General features: G+C 41.7%; 1 protein-coding gene across 12 annotated transcripts in view; it reads right to left on the bottom strand.

Annotated features, from left to right (window-relative positions):
* Positions 1 to 1434: 1434 nt before the first annotated feature.
* celf4 (CUGBP, Elav-like family member 4) overlaps positions 1435 to 25712 on the bottom strand; it is a 186629-nt gene continuing 162351 nt past the window's right edge. For 6 of the 12 annotated variants that reach the window (XM_088630510.1, XM_088630514.1, XM_088630519.1 and 3 more), the window contains 5 exons: positions 22739 to 22801; positions 21988 to 22068; positions 20425 to 20568; positions 8551 to 8719; positions 1435 to 1506 (listed from right to left, as the gene is read on the bottom strand). In XM_088630510.1, coding sequence (XP_088486636.1) covers positions 8592 to 8719; positions 20425 to 20568; positions 21988 to 22068; positions 22739 to 22801 — 416 coding nt within the window. In that variant the 3' untranslated portion in view covers positions 1435 to 1506; positions 8551 to 8591. Of the gene's footprint in view, positions 1507 to 8550; positions 8720 to 20424; positions 20569 to 21987; positions 22069 to 22738; positions 22802 to 25712 lie in introns of those variants that run through there. The other 6 variants (XM_088630513.1, XM_088630515.1, XM_088630521.1 and 3 more) reach the window with 4 other exon arrangements.

The raw sequence follows: 25712 nt of genomic DNA, 5'->3' as shown, positions 1-25712 counted from the left end.
ACAGAGAGAGAGAGAGGGAGGTCCCCCCAAGTCGCACTGGAGAAAGCAGACAGCCTGCACTCTTTTTTTTTGTTGAAGCTGGTTTCTGAGAACTCACTTCCTTTGTTTGTAAATATGTACATACATGATATATATGCGAGCATATATATATGTGTATATATATACTGTATGTGTGTATACATATTTAATACAGAGTGGAATGCTTGCAGTTAAGGAGCTGCCAGTATTGCATTTCTTCCCAGTTTAGTAAGAGCATGAGCGATTGGCAGAATAGTATTTGAAACCCCATCTAAAATCTACAAAAAATACAATTCTACTTATTAGGTTAAGTAGTATAGTTATACTGTCTGTGTGTATAACAGATATATACATATATTATATATACACATCATACACACATAGTTTTTTGCGTGTATATTTCTACTATACATATGTATGTATATATAAATACACATTTATCTATACATACATACAGACATGTATATTAAATGTATATATATATTCCAGTTTTCTTCTGATCCTGTACAGATGTTAAAGATATTTGAATGGGAGGAGACCTCCCTCTCCAAAATGAAAAAGAAAGAAAACAAGAATAGAATTAATTGTAAACCAGCGTTTTTCTATCTACTCACTAACAATCTAACCTACAACCTATAACCCCCACCCCCCCCCACATCCCTCCCACCCTCACCCCACCCCCCCCCTCACTCTCAGGGTACAGCGGGGCTTCAGTTCTCACTGAGGAGAAACGTCAAACGCAAACCAGCCTCGCTAGCCTCCGCCCCCTGGTTAGTATCAAACGAGAAAGATTTTGCCATTTTTAAAAAGCATATCAGCAATATATATATGTATATATATATAATTTTTTTTTTTACATTTTTAAATATAATTGCTCTTCAAACTGTTTAATGAACAGCAAAGAGATATGAATGTCCAGTATGTTACAGCTACAAGTCTGTGATAAAAATGTTTGGTCCTTTGGTCCCTAAAATAGCTAAGGAATGACAGATAAGACTCCCTAGAGACTGTTGCTATGGCTCACCATGGCAACTCTATCCACTGGTGACAAACAGGCACTCCTTTTAAAGATCAATTGCCCGGCGCTTGGTGTTTGTCCTGAATACCTCTTGATTTAAAAAAAACTTTCTCAAAGACAAACTTCCTGTCCAGGGTTGTCTTTCAGGGTTTCCCTCTCCGCCAGGATCTGTGTGGGTCACTCACCCCTTCCTTTGAGTTTGAAAATTTCTGGTTTCGGGAATCCAAGCGGACATGACATTCACTTTCCCACTGAGCAGAGAGGCTGTGCAGTCTCGTAGTGTCCAAGACACTGACAAAACACCTTCCAGGTCGCTGTAGCTAGGCTGATGTATCGAAAAGTTGTATCCAACACTACACTCGCTGTTTGTTAAAATTTCATTTCATTGTTGTAGTCTGTTTTTTTTCAGTTGATTCTTTAATTGTTTATTAAATCGTCTTCTTTTAACATGCGTTCCCACTCCGTAAAGCCTGAAAGAGAGGGGAGAAAACAGCGAAAGTCAAGGGACTGAACTGTTAAAAAGCCATCTGCACCTAAACTCGATACTTTTGCCAAAGGATAGAATTATTGACACATAACGCAACGTTAGACAAGCCTCAGAAACTAAGAAGCGTTTTTTTGGAATAAGTTTAGAAGACAGTAATAACACTAACGAGAGAACTCTCCCTCTGTTTGCTCCCATTTCTCACCACATCTTCTGGAGATACATCTGTACGTATGGGTCTGGAACTCTGCTGCTGCACCCTTGAAAGACCATTAAGCAGAGATCCGTAAAGTTAACTCCTCTTAATTAAGCAACTGATCCAATTAAGTGACTCAGAGTTTGGCTGCACCGGAGCTGCATATCCCTGAATTAGATACGCCGTATATGAGCACAGCAAGTCACTCTCAGGGCTCAGAATGAGCTGATTCAGTTACCATCACAGCGCATCTTTCCTGGAAACACAGGATCCCACCCAGTTCAATATCTGCTGACTCCAGAGAAGGATGGGGATGTACTGTAGCAGTTCATTTCATGTCCTCTTGAATAAACTATAGTCCTGGTGTGGTGTACTCTCCTACCACCCGAATGGTCTTAGCACTCCTTTGAAGTCTTCATGCCAGGGTTTGTTCAGTCCTGGTCCTGGGGGGCTGCTATGTCTGCAGGTTTCCTGAATTTAACTCCAGTTACAAAAGTAAGTGACCTTTGCCACAGCCTTGTGTACCCTCTGCTTTGGCTACACTAGTGTAATTAACATGATTAATTACTTTTTGTCTCATTCATTATTCTATATTTTAATACACTTGTGTTCTCTGCATATTACTATGAGAAATAGAAATGCACATTTCTATTACAGTGTACATTATCCTGCAGAGTATTTGTATGACCTTCTAGTTTTTATTCCAGTTTAGCTCTTGATTACTTAAAAATACAAATTTGTATTTTTTCCAAGAACTGCAGAAAGCAGATCTCTGGTTTAGAACTGTTGCTCTTGTGTAGTTTTCTAAGGAATTTGTAATTGCATTTCCATTAATAATGTACAGAATCAAGTGATTTATAGACTCATTGGTTAAATTCCTCCTGGTCATTTAAAGAATAATTGTAAATGAGGTGGGTTTTGGTAAAGATTTCATGCTTATATTAAGCCCTTTCCAACTATTTAAGAGTTGAAGCTGAAACTAATTAAATAATAGATCAATTAAAGAACTCAATAAGCTCAATTAAGAAAGAGCTCAGCTGCAATTGAAACCAAAGAACACAGGCTATGGAATGCATTGTTCTAGGCTGTAATACAAAAGAAAACACCAGAAATGTCTTCCTGTAAGCCACGGAGAAGATTGTAATAGCCTAGTCATTACAGATTTCATGGAAGACCATGATAGATACTTAAGATCAGAAAATCAAACATCACCCTATCGTAACCTCTAACATTATAGATACCACCAAACAACATTAAAATTCTGTGCACAAGTTAAAACTGTTCTGTAGTGTCAACACTATCAAAACAAACACATTCCTTGGTATTCCTCTGCATACCTCTACCATATCCTTACGTGAGCTCAGTCCATAATGGCATTTCAGTGCACTGCAGAGATAAAATACAGAAAACCTCAGGCAAACACAGTGTGAGCAAAAAAAAAAGAGACCAAGATTGTTTTGAGGTGAGGTGCAGGCCCACAACATTGTTGTTTAGATACAAGGGGATGAGAGGTACGTGTTGGTTATGGACCAATGAACTCTTACCATGACAGAGCAAGACAATGCGTTATGCAATACGTCAACCATGCACCAGAATTTGAAAGGGAGTACAACGTTGAGCCAGGAGAGTTTTAGGTACAGGTGAGACTAAGATCTATCTTTACCAAAGTGATGGAAATGTACAGGCGTGGGAAAAAAAGGAACAGCAGACGTTCTAGAGACCACCATTCATTTATAAAGAATGGCTTGGCCACTAATAATGAATTCTTCATTTTGCAGGAAAAATGTTGTGTGAAGGCGCAAATGCTTCAATACTTATTGGGCAACACATAAACACTGTAAAGCATGATAATTATCCAAACCCTACAGCTAGCTCAACCAAGGAGTTCATTAGGAAAATCCGAGATTGGCAAGGCAAACTCCAACTGAGCAACTGCTGCAACTGAACATCACTTTACAGGAAAAAATGACATCAGAACATATGAAGTATCTATCTATCTTCAGTACTTATGGTCATTTTAAATTACAAGGTTGAACACAAATGTAATTTATACAATTTTGTAATTTGTACAAATTGTTTGTAATATGATCAAATGTATGCATCATTAACAGATCATACTGATCTCACAATTACAAATACAAATTAGTGGAATGTGTAGTAAAAATAATGTGTAGTTTTGACTTTTCTGTCCCAATGCATTCAAAGGAAATTGCATAGTATCCACCTAGAGAGACCACGGTGCTACAACAGGGACTAAGCCTCTCCTGTTCGCCAAAGCACAGGAGTCCCAAGCCATGTTTCAAGACTAATCAACCCTAAAAACATTTCAACACTCTCTGGTGTTTTCCTGTTTTTGGCCTTTATTGATTGAAAACGTTAATTTGGCTGGTACAATAAGTGTCTTTTTGGAGAAATGAAGACGGGCTGACCTGAAAGTTAAAGCAAACAGTAATCGATAAATTTCAGATGAAGATCTTAGATATCTCTCATTTGACTGATCACTGACAGCAAGCATGGCCACTGTCCAACCCCACGCTCCTGGGCTTACAAATCAAACACATCAGTCCAAAACTCTCACAGCCGGGGCAAGGGACTCAGTATTGGACAAATGTTTCAAAAAGAGAAAGAACCATTAACAAGGCTAAAAAAATATTAATGCTGGGAGACTACAAGAGGCACATCTATTATACAGATACGTAATATATTCTATAAAATGTTCAACTATAATAAATAAGAATCACCTTAAACAATTCTGTCTCGTACTGGGCATCTAAACTGCATTGGTATTACCGAACATTAAAAGTCAGACGTGCGGCTTCTAAAAACCTACCAAGCCCAGTGACGTTCAGGGAAAGGAATGCTTCATAAAGCAGGAAAATGAGCAGCAGAAACAAAAGAAACACCGGGAGGCGAAAAGAGTCATTTGCTCTGTCGTGGCCCATTCACTTTCCCAGGAGCTCGTCTACACAGATGCAAGAAAGGTGATGAAAGAGAAAGGGCCATTGTGCCCACTGAGAACCATCCATTTCCATAGAGCCCTCTTATAAAAACATGTGAGTAAGGGTTAAGAGTAAGAAAAGGGCATTCACCTTACAGTACCAAGGCTCATTTCTCTCCCCACGAGTCCATTCCTAAGAACACAAGAAAGGCCAGGAAGGAGAAAATGATATTCAAACCACTGTGGCTCATTTGTTCCAAAGACCCACACTACAAAGACACACTGGAGGGATGGGGCATTGGACTTAGTAGTTCAAACAGCATTGCAGCAAACAAGCAGTATACATTTGCATCTGAAAATCTCTGAGGGCAGCCTAACACAATCAGAATATATTTGTGTGAGTGAGCTGGGTGGAGGTGCCAACAAGATTGAGTTCTGGGCGTAAATGCTCAACAAATCTCAAAACTCTGAAGGCTGAATTACATGAAAAGGGATTCTCTTAAAGGATGTATAAACCTCTGATTTCTGAATGTGAATTTGTCATTTACAGTAGTTCAGAACTGTACCACAGGAAGCAAAGTCTGAAAATTTGTAATGTGTCGAAAAAGTATTTAGTACATTTAAGGTTTAAGGTTACCGTCAAAAATGAACTATGGTTGGTAAATTTAAAAAATGCAATTGTCTTGTAGAAAAATACTCCTAACAAATACATCACAAGAAATATGAATTGTTTTGAGATCATTTTGAGGTGTACCATTTGGATTCGGTGAATTTGGTAGGTCAAAAGACATCAGAAAGACTCTTGTGCAAGGCTGATAATGGATTTAAGAAGACAAAGGCTTGAAGTTGCAGTCTCTCCTGTAGGGATCATCAACAAGAGATTCGCTTCAATAAGTTTTGTTTCATGAGCAGCTACAAATATAAACACTTAAGGTGTCTAAGACGTTGAGGGTAAAAGAAACCATCTTACCATCTTGTAGCTTGTAGCTTTGATTTCATTACATCACAAGCTAAACAAGGCTGAGCCTGCTCTGTACTACAATGAGAGGCCTCTCAGGAAAACGTAGTTTTCTGCTACAAGCGGAGTTGTGGTCAAGCACTGTAAGTGTTTTTTATTCTGAAATACACTGCATAGAATTTAATTCATGCTGAAAAGAGAAGACAGAAAACACAACGTTTCGGCCCGGCGAGCCTTCTTCAGGTGTGCTCCTCACCTCACCAGACTCGGACCGATAGTCTGGACCCAAGTGACAATAGCCTGCACCCTCAGAGCAGAGTGGGCATCAGCGATCCATGAGGACAACATAAAGGGGGACCGGGGAAAACAATGAAGATAGGATGGGGCCGTAGGTACAGTAGGCTGGACGCTCAACCAGAAATGGAGAGAAAGTGAGAGAGAGCGAAAGGAGCAAGAGGGGCCTGCAGAGAAGAGAGAGCAGGGGAGAGGAGGTGGTTGCAGTTGTCCCAGAGGTCCCAGGAGGCCTGCCAGCATTAACAGAGAGAGCAAGAGGAAAGGTGCTGGCAGAATGGCAATGGCGGTTCTCTGTGAAGAGGCGAAGGTGGAAAAGCTGATTGTCTGAGAAGAGGTGAAAAAGCGACTCCAATCCTGGCTTGGAGGAAGCGAATGGCTGTCGGATTGTCAAGTTAGAAAGGCCAGTAAGCGTGAGGAGGCGATGAGGTGCAGAAGCAACAAAGATGAACTGTTTTAGCAGGCATAAGTTTACACATCAGAGAGTGCAAGGTTACAATCTGACCTCCTCCCAAATTTCTGTTTAACAACTCCCTTAAACGACAAACCTCCATCATTCCAATGAAGAAAAAAGAACAGCTCTACTCTGTCTAGCACAGGCTCCAGTCCCCTGGTAATCAATGCCTCTCTGACTCCAGAAGTACTTTTTGTTCTGTAACTAAAGCATTCAAGTAAAAACAACTTCACAAGTGCACCCCCTGCCAGATACCCAAGGTCCTTGTTCCTTTTGTCAGCTACAAATTAATTATTGAATGTGCCCAATTGTAATTTGCTGCATTTGCTGTACTTTAATGGTTTAATGATCCCATGTTTATGAAACCTTAAGGCACTGGTTAATTAATATTAAAAGAAAAATCATGATAGAAGTAAAAATATAAAAAAAAAACATAGAGCACTAGCCTTGAAATGTCGGCTTCAGCAAACATTTTCTCTAAATCTGCTGCTAATCTTTCCTTTTGCCTGTGGCCTGAATAAAGAGCTTCTGTTTTGAGTGGATTACTCTGCTGAAATGAACGTGCATTTCTATCCTGAACAGGGGAATCATTTTACATGCAGCCTAAAGATTTCTGCCATAGCACACATCAAGTTGTCCTGAAAAATACTTATATGCTTTATTCCTGAGACACACTGTGTATTTCAGAATTCCACTCAACCACTGTCACCCTTTGGACATTTCCTGCTATAACTGCATTTCACAAACATGCTTAGAAATAAATTTGCTCTTTCAGGTGGTCCATACAAGTCTAAATCTCAATCAAAATGGCCCAACTGATCAGACGGGAACAATAGAACAGCCAACTTCTCTATCTGTGCTGACTATGAGCCAACTAATACCATTGTGGGTTTTTTTGAGGAAGAGAGGAAAAGAGACAGAAAATAGAAAACATTTTACAGTATTCTGCATACAACCATTTTCCAGACACAGATAAAAGACATTCCAGGAAGACATGTGACCACTGTTTAACTAGAAAAGTAGACGAAGGGACTACAGTATCTCATGCTGGTCTATGAGAAACACATGGAGACCAGATTATTCAACATGAGATTCATTAGTCATTTTCATGGCATCTCACAGCCAAGCGCAGAGTAAAACAGGAGCAAGCTCCTAGGGAACACAAAGACTCAGTTTTGGCTCAGGCTCAGAATTTGCACCATCCTGCCACTGCAGGGCTGACAAGGAAACACAGTAGGCTGTTATTCATGCAGAGACCTGTAGAAGTGATTTACCCATCATTCCATATGCTCTTTACAGTGTTGCAATATGGACTTTGTAGGGATGTAAGAAGTTACAGCGCAGTTCAATGAAAACTTTTAAAGAGCACTGATTTAATATGGAAAGGCCTTTTCAGAGAGAATAACAGCAACACACAAAAGTGTACCTTTTCCTGCTATACCCTGAACCTAGACATTAACAAGTAGCTTGTTTACTTTAGCATATCTCTCTCAATTACCATAAATGTCCCGAGAAAGCTTTCTGAGCATATTTTTAGGATGAACACTGTATGTACTGTATTTATGATGAGCATTTTGGTTCAACATACATACTGAACAGGTTACCATACAGAGGCCAGCTGTTATTTTTGACAATGGTTTTCCCTGCATTCGAGTTCTCTGAGATGTCCTGTACACTTTCTGCAATCCATAGGTGTCCATCTGTCTTCTTCAGCACGTACATAGCACACAGATCAAACCCTACAAGGAGAAAACTAAAGTCCAGGAAGTGGTCAAACCCTAATCTCAGCCCCTTCCGCCTACTTACGTATAACATGCCACTTCTTTCTTAACTGTTAGTGTGATTAGTTTTCAAATCCATCCCTTAATCTCATCTTTTGCCTTGCGTGGGAACAACAGCACATCTGTAAGAATGGCACTGAAGGAATCCTCTCCACTCTTTTTAAAGAGCAATGTGCCACCCTTACAGATGTGTTGTCATGCACCTCAGCTAGGTGAGTTATCCCCAATAAAGCCTATTACTCCAACTACGACTCTTCGCTTCAATTAGGATTCGGCTGGAATGTTGAAGTGATCAAATCGCTGGCGTTTTTGTTGATCTGGAAATATAGAAAATCCTTGGTTGGGGGGAACTTAGTCCTGAACTGAATGGCACAAAGGTATAATTGACACAAGCAGGCAGGAAGGGACTTACCTGTCTCTCTGGTGTCAGGCAGCCATGACGCGCAGAGCCTTTTAATAGGGGCGGTTGGCATCCTTCGGTCTCTTCAGCTGCACCTTGAGCCGCTTCATGCCGATCTGAAAGCCGTTCATGGACTGGATGGCGGCCTGCGCGCTGGCGGGATTGTCGAAGCTCACGAACCCTGCGGGCAGACCCAGCACACGTCGCAGAGAGGGAGCACACACACACACACACACACACACACACGTTACACTTGATTTTCTGCGGCTTTCTATTAGCGGCTGGTTGGCTGGCATCACAATACAAGCACAGCGTGATGTCATCTTGCACGGTATGACCCCTGACGACTGCACTGTGCTGCACACAGATCAATCACAGTGTGCCACGCACCTTTCTTCAGGAGCATATCCGACAGATCTTTCCGAAATAGAATGATTTTGTTTCAGATACATCTGCATATGTTCTATTCAAACAAATTAATGGTTTGAATTCAGTAATAATATTTATAATATTCATTTATAATAATAATAATAGAATTTGTTTATTTCTGTTCCATAAAACCTGGCTAAAGTGCACAGTAATGGGACAGATCTTTTGATCATGCTCCTCTCTCATTGAAGATAATGTATTTGCCAGTTTAGCCTGTGGCACAATGAGTGGGTCAGGTCACCGAGAGAGTCACATGAATTCTAACAGTGTTTACAGGTTGAATCATGATTTGCAGTTATCAGACAGGTCTTAATATCTTCGGCAGACTAAAACTCTAGCATGATTATGCAAAAGATTCTTATTTCAAGACAGTTTACATCTGAACCAGCTTTTTTATGTATGTAGAAGTTAATTGCCTTAAAAAGTTCCCAATGAGTTCCAGAAATGTACACAGTATAATAAAAACATTCCTGTTAATTTGTACAGAAATACCCAAATTCCCATCACAAATAGTTAATGCTGGACAAAGATAAATCACAAGAAACAATCAATTAAAACAGAACCATAATGTTTTAGTACATTGCTGGAAACGAATAGAAATGAAAACATTTATAAACAGAAAAAAGTCAATTCATCAGTAATTCTTTATAACATTCCAGTCTAACTTACAGTAGCTAAAAGCATGGGCATGCTGAATGAAAAGGAGTTAGTAGTTAGCTCATTGAAAATCAGCCAGCTGTTTCTTAGCATGAACGTTTCAGCTCGCTAAAGCACTTGACCAACAGTGCTTGCAGCACATCCAAATGGCCCATTTCAATTGAAATACAGTTAATTGGATGTGGATGCAAACCATTTGAATATGATTTCCCATGGACCCATCAGAACATTTCTTTGAAGGAATCAACATGCATTTACTTCAGCAGTAGTTCTGTCGGGGAAGAATATCACCAGTTTAAACTGTGGAAAAATAGCCTACAATTGAGGAAAAAGGAAGCCTAAAATGCTTGAGTGCACAAGGGAAAAGTAATACATTTTATTTCAATAAACTCCAAGTTTTGATAGTGTTTTCTACTTTTTTGTACTCATTTTAGTAGGCGTTCTTATTTATGATGACTAAATTTTAGTTTGTTTGGTCATTTAGATTCCCAACTGTCCACAGAATGGAAATTCCAACACCACTAGAGTGCTTCCTAGAGTGTTTCTTACATTAGAAGTGGCCCAAGCTTGTCTTTCAGACTGGGATCCTAGCTGTTCCACAGTGTGCCCCTTCTGGGGAAGATTGTATGGTCCCACGTTGTTCTTCACTTGGCTCTACTCACACTAGAACTTTAAACAACTCGTCACTGTTTGTCCTCTTTAGTCACTAAGGATTGGGCATGCTCATCACACTTTCTTGCCATTTCTCCACTATCCATCTTCATGAATCACCAGGCGTATATTGGAGTACTCAGTCCTATTAGTGCTATGTAACAACCAGGCAACAGAGTATTCAATTAGGTTGTAATTGTCACTAAAATAACCAACTTGACTCTTCTATCTTACTCTACACCAAGCACCAGACCTTAAACCAACCTTCAACAAGAGTAACAACCAGTTACTCTTTTGATTGCTACAGAACCTCTCCTTGCTGGACAGGGACACCTCTCTATAACCCACTGTTTTCTCTCACCTCATACACATGCTCCACTGTCTCTCAGACTGGGATCCTAGCTCTTCTAGGTTCTAGAACTCCACCTGTGCTACCTAGACTCCTCTCTCTGAACTGTGGGGAGAAGGTACACAGCTACCTTGCCAAGCCCTACCCCACTAACACCTCCCTTTAGCCCTGGTTCACCTGGCTGCCCTTGTTTATCGACAGGGCAATCCACCCCTGTTGAGTCCGGCAAATAAACTACCAGACAGAAACCTGGCCAGCACCTGTGACACTCCACAATACACACAAAGTCATATTTTCTCAAACATCCCTCATTCATTTGCCTGCTTGTTGGGTCCCACAGGTCTGTAAGCCAGCCCAATATATTACAAATGATAACTCCCACACTCCCTAATTTCAGGATAGAACCTGTATGCAGACACACAGACTGAATCCCTTTTCCTCCCGTTTTTATAAGCCTCCTAATTAGTCCAAAGGAGTGGCTAATTCTGTGCAGAGCCTATCCTGCATGGAATTAGCCAGAGAGCCTAGACAGCTCCTTTCCCTCATGTTGAATTGCTCTGCCTCTGAGTGCCAATTACTCTTTCAGTCCAGCTGTGCCTCATTTTGCATTTTTTAATTAATTGGTGGCCATCTTGGCTCAAGGCCACACCACTGGGACTCACTTTAGAGCATACCGTAGATGTTGGCTTTCTCACATATCCACCTCTTACTACCTCACAGGGACAAAGCCAGAAGAGTGTTTGAAAAGGAGTGTACCTTTGTATGAAAATTGTGATACATCTGTAGATTTTATTGTGTTTTATTACATGCCCAGTTTTCTGAATTCAACACATGCACTCAATCTCATAGCCTAACTCTCCTCTGCTTTGTAGACATCCGTTTACAGTGGTTCAACAATCAGTCATTATGCATGAAGTTATGGGGAGCTGAATTAAATTACAACAGCTGTGAAGTAATACTTTTTTAGGGAATAGGACTAATAAAATATAGTTAAAAAAGATCTTCATTTTCCATATCCATCTATGAACAAGTCAATATGTTTAAGTACAAATGAAGTGTAAGTGACATGCAGTATTTACATTTATTGTAGGCTTTTTGGAATACCACAGGGGTCTGTGTTAGGTCTTCCACACTTCTTAAATTTCTATCAGACTCTGTAGACCCTGTGTTAAGTTTGCATATGACGCAATGCAAGCATGGCATGCGTACGGGCTTTCAGATTTGATATTTTGGGTGTGAATGGGTTTAGTCTCAGTTCTAATTCATGGAGTTTTTAAACGACACTTTGGGAGGAGGCCACGCCCTTATCTCATCCACTTCAGCTGACCTAAACAGAAGTAGCAGGATTTGAGCTTACCCAGTTCTGCATATAATTTTCACTCCCCTTCCTCCAAGTTCAAGAGGGTCGGGCAGTTCTTATAGCCTTAGCACCAGGTTGTTGCTCTCCTCAGCCAGGCAAGTCGAGTCCATAAAGTGTACCAATTCAAATCACGCCTCTACGCTGCCTTAATTGAGGTTTGTCTGAACTATTGAAATTTCATAAAATTGAGTTTGATTCAGAAATAATGCTGACAAATTAAAAAGCAACCATTTATTAATTCCCCACTTAAACTGTGTATCGGCAGAGGAAAAATTGCCTGATGCATATAACGGCAACACATTATATTAAGGTATTTCAAAGATTATTTAAAATGAACTGAAGCTTTTTGTAAAAATGTCCAAGCACGCTATACTTATTTATAGATGGTAAAATTATGCAGTTTCACTTGACTTTCAGAGCCTAATTCCTTGTGACTTCTACTGTGACTTTAAATAGTGTGGTGCTAATCATTTTGTAAAAGGGCTGAGTAAATTGTCCACCTGCCATTTGTTTTGCTGTGCTAAAACAACCATTGAAATAATTGTTTATTTTAAATACAAAACAATCGTGCAAATGCTATGAGATATATTAGAGACCCTTCACAAAATACAGTACTAATGTAAATTACTGCGTCTACTGCACTTTTACTCCATCCGCCACCCCCATCCCCCAACACACACTGCTTGGCATGTCCACAGCAGAAAGTTAAATTTTCATATTAACCTCGCTGAACCCTGTTATGTGAATATTGGGTGAATCTTCAAGCCCAGCTTCTTGCGGCAAATGCACCTCTGCTTTTTTCCAGCAGGGGTCATAATGACCACACTGCCACACTTGTCAGACTCACTGTTTTGTGCTTTATACAAGAGGGCCACCCCAGGCACTCTACAGCGCTGCCCTGCACTGTGGTCAGGTGCTTGTCCACATACCTAGAGATCTAATACCGAGTGCTTTGTTTCATGCTTATGTGGTTTACTTTTAGTTGTAAACTTCTATTAGCAAAAATAATCATACCTATTTAAATAGGGGGGATCATTAATCTGCAATTGCATCGGCTCAGACAAAGGTAGGGTAGTTTGAAAGGAGTGCTTTGAATGAGAGTCGGGGAGAGAACAAAGACAAGAAATACTATTTCAGGGGACCTTTTGTGTCGAGACACACCAGAGCTTTGTGCTGCAAAACCCTAGCTAAAAAAGACATGAGACTCCAAATTGAAAACAAAAACACATTTCTTAGAAATACTGTTATTTGAACAATTTAGTAAAATGCACCAACAGATGAACAACAGTGAATGCATATTTTAGTATACATAGCTACAGTATTAGTGCTTTTTTAGCTGTTTGCTTGCTCATTCGGGTTTTCCTTTATGGTTGACTGCTGTGTTAAATCCCCACACAGCTGTCTGCCACATCTCTCTGCCCCTCTTATGACTACTACCTTCTGCTAAATCCCCAACAGTTAGCATGATTCTATCGTGTAACAGCTCTAAGAAAATGCACTATTAGCCATACAAGTTTATTTAGAATTACTGCCTCACCATACCACAACACCAGATCTGAATGTGCAGGTCATGAACCTTTCACAAGCCATATAACAAAGTTGCCACAAAATCAATATTCCCATTTGTTACTAGTTTTGTGTTTAATAGCTGCTAAATAACTATGAAGCTGTTTTATTTAAATTTTCCAGAACCTTTTACCGGAGAGGAGTAAAACCATTGAAATTGCTTTTCTAATAAGGCATGAAGTTGCCATGAGAAGGAATCCTTAAAGTGACATGAACAATTATCGATGCCGTTATTTGATTTAATCTGCTACTGCAGCCCTAACAGGCTTAAAGTCCTCATGAAATAAAAGATGGAGCAAAGTTCGCTTGTTGTACAGTATGCAGCTGATTTCTAATGGACCACAGTCATCCACAGCATAAAGGCTTCATTAGAGAGGCTACAGCGATACAAAGTTACAATTCTTTTTTTAGTTTCATTTCCTGAAACACTAGGGGACAATTTAAACTGCCTTCCTCCTAAATATTTTAAAAAGAGATCAGCTCCCATTTCGCCGAATGCCCGTGTAGTGAACAGTGAACACGTTCCAGATGAATTATTACTTACCAATCCCAATAACAAATACGTATGCATCACAAATCTAATCACAGACTGTAAACACTGCTATATGTTCTCTCGGCTTCACTCTCTGGGGGAAAACCAGTCAGGTCTATTGGAGAAGCGAGTGAAATGATTGTATCCAGTTCTTGAAAACACTGAGCCACTCCCACAGAGCAAGTTTCAGCTTTTTTTCAATGGAGATGAAGGTTAACATTAAAGAACTTAAAAAATGAGTGAATTAAAAAAATCTTGCCTTAATAAGAACCAAAGACGTTTGGCTTCTTCTTACTTTGCAGATGTGCTGTTCCGCAATATATATGTTGGAATATATAACTTGTGATCTACAGTCTGATCTCATATATACAGGATAACAGTATAACAGGATTCTGCTTTGAGATTAAGAGTGCACTCTGCCTTTTCAATCAGGAGAATGCAATGGTCTTATTAAACCTCATAGTCACAGGAGTAAATGGTTGAAGACCAGGGTGTAGCATCTGAATATTACCTCAGTGTTTTGGGTCGACATCTGTCTAGGGTATTGGTTCTCAATCTCGGTTTGGGAAGACTGAAATTTCTTCCGTTTTTATTGTGTTCCAGCCATAACTGCAGCATAGCTGATTCCAATTTTCTATCTCAGGTGCATTTTTAGCTTTGACTTTCTCTCTTAAAAAGCTGAAAGGGATTTGTAACAGGTATCCATCCTGTACCAAATGCAGGATTTCAGAACCGCACTCACTCAGGGCAAATGGAAGTCTTCAAAAGGGAAAGAATTGTGCTCATTGTGGGGGTGTTTGGTACAGTGTCATTTCCAACTGTTTCTGTTCATCTTTGTCATAAATTGATCACCTGGTAAAAACTGTTCAGATTGGGCAAAAATCAAACTCCCTATGATCACGTTGAGGATGTTGAGGATGATCTGCATAATGTTCTATATGCAAAGTGAACAACAGAATATCAATTAAAGGCATCAGCTGGTACTGTCATTAAAGAACTAAACTGAAATGAAAACAAGTGGACACTGGGGTTCCTAGGACAAGGACTGGAAATCACTGCAGATCACAGGACTGTCCCATTGTAGCCCTGGTGGTGCAGTTCTCTTTATAGAAGCAGCACCTGAAGAGATGGTAAATGGGAGATGAGTTGGAATGGAATTTTACAGACACATCAGCCGTGCAGGAACAGGACTGGACAGTCCGGGCCTTTGTGATACACACATTATTGTGGATGTGTTTCACAATCCAAGTCGCCACAGGTCACACCAGATGCGGAAGACTGAAAGTCAAGTATGGCTGTTTGTGATTGTTTGTGAGGATGAGGGTTAATGGCATCATGAACAGATTTTCAGTGCATTACCAACTTTATTACTTATCATATTTATATTATGTATGATCCCATTTCAATCGGTGCTCTCCTTCTCTCATTCCAAACGTGCTGTGCAAGGCTTGTCAATTAATTGCGCAATTGCTTCCAGTTCAGAGAGAGACAGTATAAAGCCCCTCATGTTACCAGTTAAGCAATGGCCTCTCTGGAGAGACTGTGGAAGACAGCTCAGTGCAATTTAATCATGAAGGTTTGAATTAACTGCTCCAAAGAGCGACTGGCTTAAAAGAAAGTATAAAGTCTTGAAGCTTCTCTCTCATTGTCTTCTCCTCATGCTGACTGCTGGTGGATTATCTGCCCTGTGTGTTTTCTGTTTTAAATTCAGTGTATTTATTTTTCAATGTATTATTTAAAAGCAGCGATGCTGTGATACAAGCATATTAGGTTCGTTTATGTGTAACAAACGATTTTCACCTTTATTTTTAAGTAAATATATTACTTTTACCTGCTTGCTTTCAGTCCCGCAATAAAGCTGTCCAGAAATAATAAAGTTACCAAAGTAATCTATACAAAAATAAAGCAAGGTTATTTGTATAAAGATATTATTATATATTTTATATAATAATATGTATAAATATACTTTTGTAGTACCCTTTAGATGCCAGATAAGGGTCTAAGGATGAACTTAGCATTCAGGGATTGTTGATGTTACATTTTAGATTTGAGTCGCAAACAGTTTTGACAGATTCCCTGCAAGTTCTAATACAACATAAAAACCACAGTCAACCCATTAAACGTCTTCAGAATCAAAAAGAAAAATTAGAGGGCTCAAGATGAAGCTGTGTACAAATACATTTAAAACGGAGACCAGGAAGCACTTTTTTTACATAAGAGGTTGTGGGAACAGAGTGGCATTGTGGCACACTGGCACAGTGGGGAGTATTGCTGCTTTGTAGCACTGGGACCCTGGGGTGCTGTCTGAGTGAAGATTGTACGTTCTGCCTGTATTCACATGGGACTCCTCCAGGTGCTCTGGTTCCCACTCAAGACATGCTGGTAGGTTACCTGGCTTCTGAAAGAAAGGCAGGCCCTGACGTGAGTGTGTGTTTGTGTCTGTTTGTGCCCTGCAATGGACTGGCATCCTGTCCAGGGTGTGACCTGCCCTTTGTCCATCACTGTGAGAGGCTCTAGTTCGCCCGCAACCCTGAACGAGATACAGTGATTTGAAAATGGGTGGATGGTTGGGAACAAGCTGCATAACCAAACCATGTTGTTGGTACCCTGGCATCTTTCAAGCAACAGCTGGGTGAGATCCTTTATGGTAGCTACTACAATACTGCTAAGAAGAGCCTCTTCTCATTTCTGAACTTTCCTATGATTTGTTAGATGTTTAGTGACAAGTGTGTCTTCCTGTATCCAAGGACAATAAGTAAAATACAAGCATAAACTGCAGTAGTCTACTAGTGTGCACCTGTAATAGTATGATTTTAAATTTATAGATATTAGCCAAATTAAAATACTGGATAAAAGTATTGCTGCACCTACTGTACTGCTACTGTAGGAGAAACACTGCCATTGAGAGCATGTGTGTTAAATTCAGAGATATGTATCTACTGTATGGAGAAATGTTTTTTTTAGGTGTCTTTGTACAGTAATTGTCTAAATTTCATAAAAGACCGAATTTGAGTTTCTTTCTTTTTCCTTTTTCCCTCTCAGCTTCCTTTGACTGCAACCATTTACTGCCAGACGCACCCCCCTTCATCCTAAACTCACTTTTCTCACTTTCAGGTCTGATCCCCATTTCTTCCTCCTCTGCGGAGCTCTCCATTTCTTTCCCTCTTTCCCACTGTATTCTTTTCCTGCTCTGCCACGAAGCTCAGTGTTACTCTTGGCCCATCTCTCTACTGCTCCTTCAGCTTCTAGATCGGACCCGGGCATTCTGCTGCCTCGACCATCTCGACTTGACTGCATACACCGAGCCTCCAAAGAAACATCTTCAGCAGATTTTTTTTCAATATTATCATCAGCATAGGGAGAATACATATTTTTTGCAGTTTGCACTCTTACTTTTTAGTGATCAAAAGTGATGCGGGCAAATTCATCTGCTCATTCACATTTGCCAACAACAAGGTCTACAGTAAATGTCACAGGTTAATAGTGTGTGTGAGACCACTGGTGGAAGCTATACAAACTGAGCCTTTAGGACAAATGCGACTGTGTGCTTCTGGCTATAGCCAGTGACTTGTGGGAATCAGTCCCAATCCTCTCACAAACCCCAGACAAGCATGTGCACTGCAGACATGCATCTGGGTGGTTTACACAAAATCTGGGTTCATCACTAAAGAAAACCTGGTTCCACTGCTGGTGAATCCACCTAGGTTGACTCTTTCCAGCCACCAACTTCCCGATAGCACAAAAGTCTTGATAAGATAAAGGTGATCCCAGTTCTCTTTCTCGATTGTCACCAGGCTTCAATAGGTTAAATCAGCTCATCACTTGTGCCCAATAAACTCTTTCATTAATGATATGATCTATTGCTCATGCAACTGTCAGTCAGGTATCAGTCATGAGTTCTCAATTAATCAAAACAATGCCAAATCATTTAATCCATATCCAGAATGGGTTATTTAAAAAAAAAACATCCATTCACGGCAGAAGTGATAAATGTCTTTGGATGCTCAATATATTAATACATGTTCATCCATTTTTTAATAATTCAATAGAGGCTTCACTCAATACAGGCTTATAGTGAGCCAGACCCTAATAGGAAGACTCTGATACATATAATAATTCTTAAAAACAACAGTTTCGAAAATGTACTCCAAAAGTTTGAAATACCTTCATAGGTGTTTGCACATGAAGCTTACACTTTTTCTAATCTGCAGCTTAGTTAGTAGGAGCTTTCTCAGTGCAGCGACCTCTGTGAGTCCCCAAGAAAGCGAAACGGGTCCTCTCCTAATTGAGAAGGCTTTGAGGAGAAAGCCCAGGCCTGGGGCTGAGGTGATATGGCTTAAGAGGGGAAGAGAGAACTGACAGCTTATCCTTCCTCAGAGCCCTGCTTAGCAGAGAGGTGCCCGTGCTCTCAGGCCTGTCATTGTACCTCTTGGGCCGAATAGGCTTAACCACTCAGGGCTGGGATGACAGCCGTTTACACTCAGGCTTAAGAGGATCTGTCTCAGAGGTGAAGTCAAGGGCATCCCTCCCTGATCCTCAGCTCCCCAAAGGCAAGAAAATCCGAGGCAGATCTCTCCTCCCATCAGCCACGCCATCTGATCACAAGTGACGGTAGGTCTGTTGAGTTGGCTTGCGTTGTGCTTGGTTGCCATTGGGTGTAATATTAGTTGGAGCCAAGACTGCTTCATAAATCCACAGCCAAGATTGGAATATACTGTACGATACTGCCCCCAGCAGTGACAAATAGCTGCATTTACTGCAGCACAGCTTCTGAATCAGAAGCTGTGCAATATCCATGAGGTTAAGAGACAGAAAAGAGACATATTTTTTCGACATTACAAAATCACTGGGCTCAAGGGCCTCCTCCTGGTTACTTTTCTTATGTTCTTACAACAGCACTAGGGAGATCATGTCCTTGTACGTTTCTTTCTTAGAGCAGCTCAGAGTTTAGTTAAAAGCATAGCTGTGCTTCTCGGGTTAAGTTTGAATAAGGAGAGTTAAGCGACAAGACAAGTAACCCTGAGGACAACTTTCCGGAGCTTAATCCACTGTTTTTTTTGTTGTTGTTTTTTTAGGCCTACTAGTCAGTCACCAGGAGACATCCCCCCGATTCAGTGCAGGGTGTGGGGTTCATCCTGAGACTCCAGACGGGGGCTCTGGTGAAAACATTACTGAGCAGCTCTGTTCATTAGGGACCTCTTGGAAACACATTGCCAGCCTCTGTTTCCAGGAAACAGCCTAGCTGACGGAGCACAGTGATCCAAATAAAGCAGAGGTCCTCAGGTCTGGTCCTCAAAGGTGTCTTCTAGTTTTTATTCTACCTCAGCACTTAATTAGACAAATGACACCGAGCGGAAAGCATCTGTGAAACCTAATAGACTGCTTTGGGATCAAGACTGAAACAAGGACCAGGGGACATAAGTAGGGAAGCTGAAATTAAGAAATGGCTAAATGAGATTCACAGATATACTGTACTAACTACTAGAAGCCAAATAAGTAAGACTGGCCTTATGGTCTCCTTCCATTTGTAGCTTTTCCTGTGCACTTACTGTGTACTTAACTATTGCCCTTAAGAACAAGAGCTGAGAATGCCTGTTCTGATGTGTCCATGAGATCATCACATCATTATAAAGAGGAAACAGCTCCCCTGTTAGCACCCTCACAAGCAACAGGACAGAGCATCCAGAGAGAGAATACTAGCTACCCCTTTGCCCAGAAAAGGCAGGGAAGACGAATCAAGCTTTTATAGGTTAACCTGTCTGCTAAAAACTGTCCGTCTTCATCAGAAATTCTCTCTGCAATCCTGAAAACATTATTTACTGCAACAAAAGAAGCAGGATGTGAGTTTTGCTTTCCATTCACTGCAGGGTCATTAGGACAGCAGGAGAGCACTGGAAAAAGAGATGCATTAAGAAGACAACTGTCAGCCTCTGCCTCATGCACATTGTGAACTCTGTTAGGATCCTGTTACAGGTGCAAAGACACTTCAATCACTCTTTACTGCTATACACCTCATAGAAAGTGGTTTGGAACACATTTGGTTATGAGGGGGTATATCTCAGCAACCAGTCAGCAGAATAAGGTGAATTTGAGCTAGTGGTTTGAAAACAGAATTGCTAACAATCCTGCAAAATCAGTCAATCACCTGGTTCCAGCTTCTCTGTTGTCCTCTTTTTACATTTGGCCATGCTGCTGTGATACACCACCTCGGAGTTCATTCGAGCCGCTTACTATGAATGTGTCTTATGCCGGTGTATTTTTAAAAAAAAAGAATGCCAGGAAAGAAGAAAAAAGAAAAACCCCAGCCTGAAATAATCTTACAGGTCTTATCTTTTTACCCACCAAAGCATTTACTTTGGTTTGTCGCCCGATCCACAAACACTTTCGAGGAGATGACATTACCGAAAGGCAGGAACATCTGCATGAGCTCGCTGTCCCCGAACTCCTGAGGGAGGTGGTAGATAAACAGGTTACACCCCTCCGGGCCTGGGGCAGGGGGGGGGGAGAGGGAATGGGACAACCGGGAGAAGAGTGGGAAGCAGAGATGTGCAGGATGGAGACGGAGAGGGCAAATCGAGGGCAGGAGATGCCAAGGAGCGAGAGGGAGGAACAGGAAAGAGGAGGAATGGAGGGGTAGGGAAGGGAGGTTGCGGGGGAAGAATGAGGAATGATTCAGAATTTGAGTGGGTGAAAAACGACAAGGTCAGGAGGGAGAGAGAGAGGGAAAGGGAAGGAGAGAAACAGGTGAAAGGGAGAAAAGAAAGGAAGAAAGAAGAAACTGAGCAGAAAAAGGAGACTTTGCGAGAAGCAACATCAAACTCCACAATTCAGGAACAGAAAAAGAGCTGTGGATTTCAGCGCAGAGGCGTCTCCAGTCACGTTAGAATTTAGGCTGCCATCAATGTATTCTTAGATCTCAGGATTGTTAAAAATGCATTATACTATTTTTTATTCTACTTGAGATTCCACTCACTTTAATAAAAAACTCTTTTGCATTGTCTGGTTACTGATACATAAGTCACTGTTTTACTCCCTAACTGGTTTGTGGGTGCAACGTGGAGCCAGAGGAAGGGGATTAATAGTTTAGACCGCTAAGTACACATGGGGGGGCTATGCAGAACAACACCTGATCTTTGCAACACAGAAAAACTTCCCCCTGACCTCTCCTTTCACTGATCAAATTAAAGCTTTAGTACAGTATTGTGGGACAGACTTTAAACTCCAATGGCAAAAGAGCTCGGGAAAACCTAAAACAATCTAGCACACTAGGTGATATATACTAATAGTTCAGCATGCGTCAGTCTGCAAAGGAACAAGTAATAGGTTTAGTCCATGCTGTGTTTTTTCCCTTCCCTTTTCAGCATGAGATATACTAATGCTTAATTTGTTTGAGAATTGAATAACTTACAGATCCTCTCTTTCTTACTGTGGTTTCTTTGACACTCCCAGCCAGATGTATCTAAAACTTAAGAGCCATAAAGGGCAGTTGGTACTGTTTGCTGAATTAAAATGAAAAGCAGCACGCACTAAACATAGTTTAATTGTTGAATTTCTCCAGAAAAACTTCCACACTGAAGGTATAAATATCAGCCCTAGAGTCTTGTGTAAGCTACTAGCTCCTTACAGTCCAACAGGTTTAATCATCCTCTGTACTAGAGCCGAGGACAAGTGTTAGATCCAACTTAATCCTTCTGCACTGGTGTGAAGCTCCTGGTGATCTAAGGAGACAGGTTGCCCTTTGGGAGGGAATTTTGGCTGCACTGTATTAGTTACTACTTCTCTAGAGGCTTCACTGTGTTTTGTGCTTGGCAATGTGCTGCACACATTCTGCATGAGTTCTGTGTCACAGCTGCACACTTGAACATGGCAGGGTGAGAAGCAAGGGCAGGGATGTCTGTGTCTTACCTTCTCTCTGTTGCTGGGGGATGAGGGGAGGAGGCTGGGGGAAGGCTTGGCTGATCTGTCCGTACGCGGCAGGGTAGGCTGCTGAGACACAGACACACAGCACTGCATCACGGCTAGGTACACAGTCACAGGTCACACACACAGGCCTCACTGCAACACTGACACACACAGGGTCACAGGTCACACACACAGGCCTCACTGCAACACTGGCACACGCAGGGTCACAGGTCACACACACAGGCCCCACTGCAACACTGGCACACGCAGGGTCACAGGTCACACACACACCCCACTGCAACACTGGCACACACAGGGTCACAGGTCACACACACACTCCTCACTGCAACACTGACACACACAGGGTCACAGGTCACACACACAGGCCACACTGCAACACTGGCACACACAGGGTCACAGGTCACACACACACTCCTCACTGCAACACTGACACACACAGGGTCACAGGTCACACACACAGGCCCCACTGCAACACTGACACACACAGGGTCACAGGTGACACACACACACACCTCACTGAAACACTGGCACACACAGGGTCACACCTCACACACCTCACTGCAACACTGGTATGCAAGGTACTGTCTGCACAAACACTACTCAAATCAAATAAAAAAAGCAGACATAGATAAAGCATCTCAAAACCCCACGGTGGCACTGGATGTATTTTAATCTTCGATCACACATCCCACCCTTTGAAACCCCAATACTGGTCTCCCCCTCTCCTGCGCACCTGCGTACTGCTGGACTCCTGCGTAGGCCTGCTGCAGGGGGTCGGCTGCTGTTGGGCTCTGTGCTGCAAGGAGACAGAGACACAGGGAGAGGGGGCTGAGTCTGGACGGAGGAGTGAACAGGAAGAGAGGCCGCTGCCTTTCCTACGTCTTTGAGGTGTGACTCGTCTCCTCGTGTGAACTTTCCCTCGTCTCGGTGATCAAACGCAGCCGGTGGGACGCAGAGGCTCCCCCCGCTCGCTGTTTTTGAATAAGATAGCAAAGCTCTGAGCTAAACCCCGTTTGGAGCTGCACGGCATTGATTTCAGAACAGAGTCCAAGGTCTTTGCTTTGTCCTAGTCTGGACGCACAGTGCCCAGCGCTGTTCTTCAGGAATCAAAGCTGGAGAGCCTGGCAATATTCAAATGAACTCCGCATTTCTTGTCTTTTGCTGCTTTTGTTGTGTCACCTCTGTGACAAGGCTGACTGTGGTAGGAAGGTCTGGGTTCTCTCTTCCAGCTGTGCAAGGAGCAAGAGGTCAGGGTTTTGCTTTAACTAGCCCTAGGGCCTATTCACTGCGCTATATCCTCTGACCTGTCGCCCAGCTGTGTCCTGCATAGCGGCCACTCAGTGATCTTTTTTAAAAAAGATGTCAGTAAACTCTTCAACAAAACACTCCTATAGGTGTTACCTAGTTCAATGACATGTGTCCTGAAGTACTAAAGCACACGACTCAGATTACACCTTCAACCAAAGGGGCTCCCAACTCTGGTCATTGGCACCCACAAACTTGCTTATTTTCACTCCAGCTGAACTCTCAAGTTCCATAATTGAACTTTTAATCGATAGTGCTAACTTGAACCCATCGCTGTTTTTAGTTTCAAAATGTGCTGGATGTTGCCCTTTCACTGCAAGAAGACAACCTGTAAACGTTTCAGTCAAGCAGCCAGTTAGTTCAGTTATGGATTTGTTGAGAGGAGCTTTGTAAAGTCAATACATATGTTTTCTGTTGACACTGCAGTATTTCATGAGGTGGACATACACAACTGGTTTGAACTGGAATGGAGGAATGCTGGACACAAGGGCTACTATGTAATTCTACACTGTGTTGTATAGGATCGCCTGCTACGAAACTAAGTAACCAGTTATATTAAAGAAATAGGGCAAATAGGGAAGAAGAAGATGAGCTTGATTCTGCAATGCTGCCAATCTGATCAGCACAGGGTGATAGATAACAGAAAAATATTAAAGTTCTGTTCTAGCTTATCTGCTTTGAGAGAAATACACCGGGCATCTATGTGTGTTTCGCTCCCATGTGCATGATATACAGATTTCTTTTAACTTCTGAGAGGGATTCCTGACTGTTCTGTATGGGGTAGCAGAAACATTTTCCTAACAGATTTAATTACTTAAGAGCTGGGCTGGAATGAAGACTAGTGTGGGGGTACTCAGGAGCAGGGTTAGGGACCCCTGCCTTAAACCACACCGACATACAGTCTAGCATAATAATTATAATTTAAAAAATCCTACATCCTCTCTCAGACCAGACAAATGCAGTTTCCCATGACATGTCCATTTGTGATGCTCGAATACAGACCATGAAGCTGGACTGTGTAGGGCTCACAACATTCAGCCAGTTCAAAAACAGCTCCCAGCAAAACGTACCAGTAATGCACCACTACAATGACACACACCAGTACCAAAAACGGTCTAATAGCACAATACAACTGACTACAAACAACTGTTGCACTAAAACACACTGGGAACAAACTGGTTTAGACTATTACCATACTAATACACAGCAGTAACACACTAATACAGACTGGTGTTAACACTGTTATACGTGCCACACAAATACAGACCGTCGCTACACTAAAACATGCCACTATGAATGTAAAACTAACATCACAGTGATACAGACCACGGCAATCTCCCATTTCCATTGTACAGGTATTTACTGTGCAGTTCTCTGTGTTAATAAACCGTGTATGTTTTTCTATGGTGTGTCACTTTCCGGGAGATGTAGTAGCTCTGGATGTTTTTCTCAAAAATGAAGTCTTAAGGATGGAACATCCAAACACTTAGGCCTTGGATTTCAAAATCATGGCTGCCTTTCCTAACTCTCTGAACAATTCCTCTCAGCTGAGGCTCTCCAGGACCTCAGCTCTTGACTGATTTGTGTGGGGACATACGCGTTTATCATCCTCATGCTCTAAAATACACGAAGGTTAGTCTGTCAGGTTATCTCTGCTTGCACCCCTTGAGGATTAGCCGGTCAGTGTATCACTATAGAGAGATGGGACAAGCTCATTCAGTTCCTCTAGTTTGTCCTTCCTGACTAATGGGAATGCTAAGACTAACGAGGCATGCCTAATGCAGACGCCAGCCACAATCAGCACCTTGACATGACTGAGACTTCGTACAGTGCCTTCTTGAGCATAAGAGGGTTGACGCATAATAGCAAATAGGCAAAGGTGCTCAGCTATTTATGGCCATCTGTATTAAATTCCAAATTCCTTCGAAACGTTGGACAGTACGGTTGTGTACCAGAACATGGTGTGAGTGAAATATGTGCAGAGTTTATTGCCCAGTATAATAGAGATAAACTTATGCTTTGACAGCAGGTTGGTGGCAGTTCTGAGCATGACAGGGCGACTGTTGCACAGACTACAGGTGACGTCACCTCCTGTAGGTGTCTTTCAACAGGACCTTCTTTACCTATAGGAATGATCCTAGAGGGAAACTGACTGACTGCTCCACCCATTCTGACTGTAGGTGTGCCATGAAGACTCTGAGCTGGTGTTGATCGCAGGAGGGAAATGAGAAAAAACAGGAGGTCTGGTCAAAATATCCATGTGATATTTGTTGCGGAACATTAGATCAGAATTTGAAAGGCCCGAGCATAAGAGGTTGGTTTGTGAACATCATGCTGGCGGCTGCGTGAGCAGAGAGAGACCTGTGCAGTCAGTACCTGTACAGGACTATGCCTGGGGAAGT

Source organism: Lepisosteus platostomus, chromosome 4, assembly GCF_059453375.1.
Source record: "Lepisosteus platostomus isolate fLepPlt1 chromosome 4, fLepPlt1.hap1, whole genome shotgun sequence".
Taxonomy (NCBI): domain Eukaryota; kingdom Metazoa; phylum Chordata; class Actinopteri; order Semionotiformes; family Lepisosteidae; genus Lepisosteus; species Lepisosteus platostomus.
Note: the sequence above shows the minus strand (reverse complement) of the source record. Positions and strands in the feature narration are given on the sequence as shown.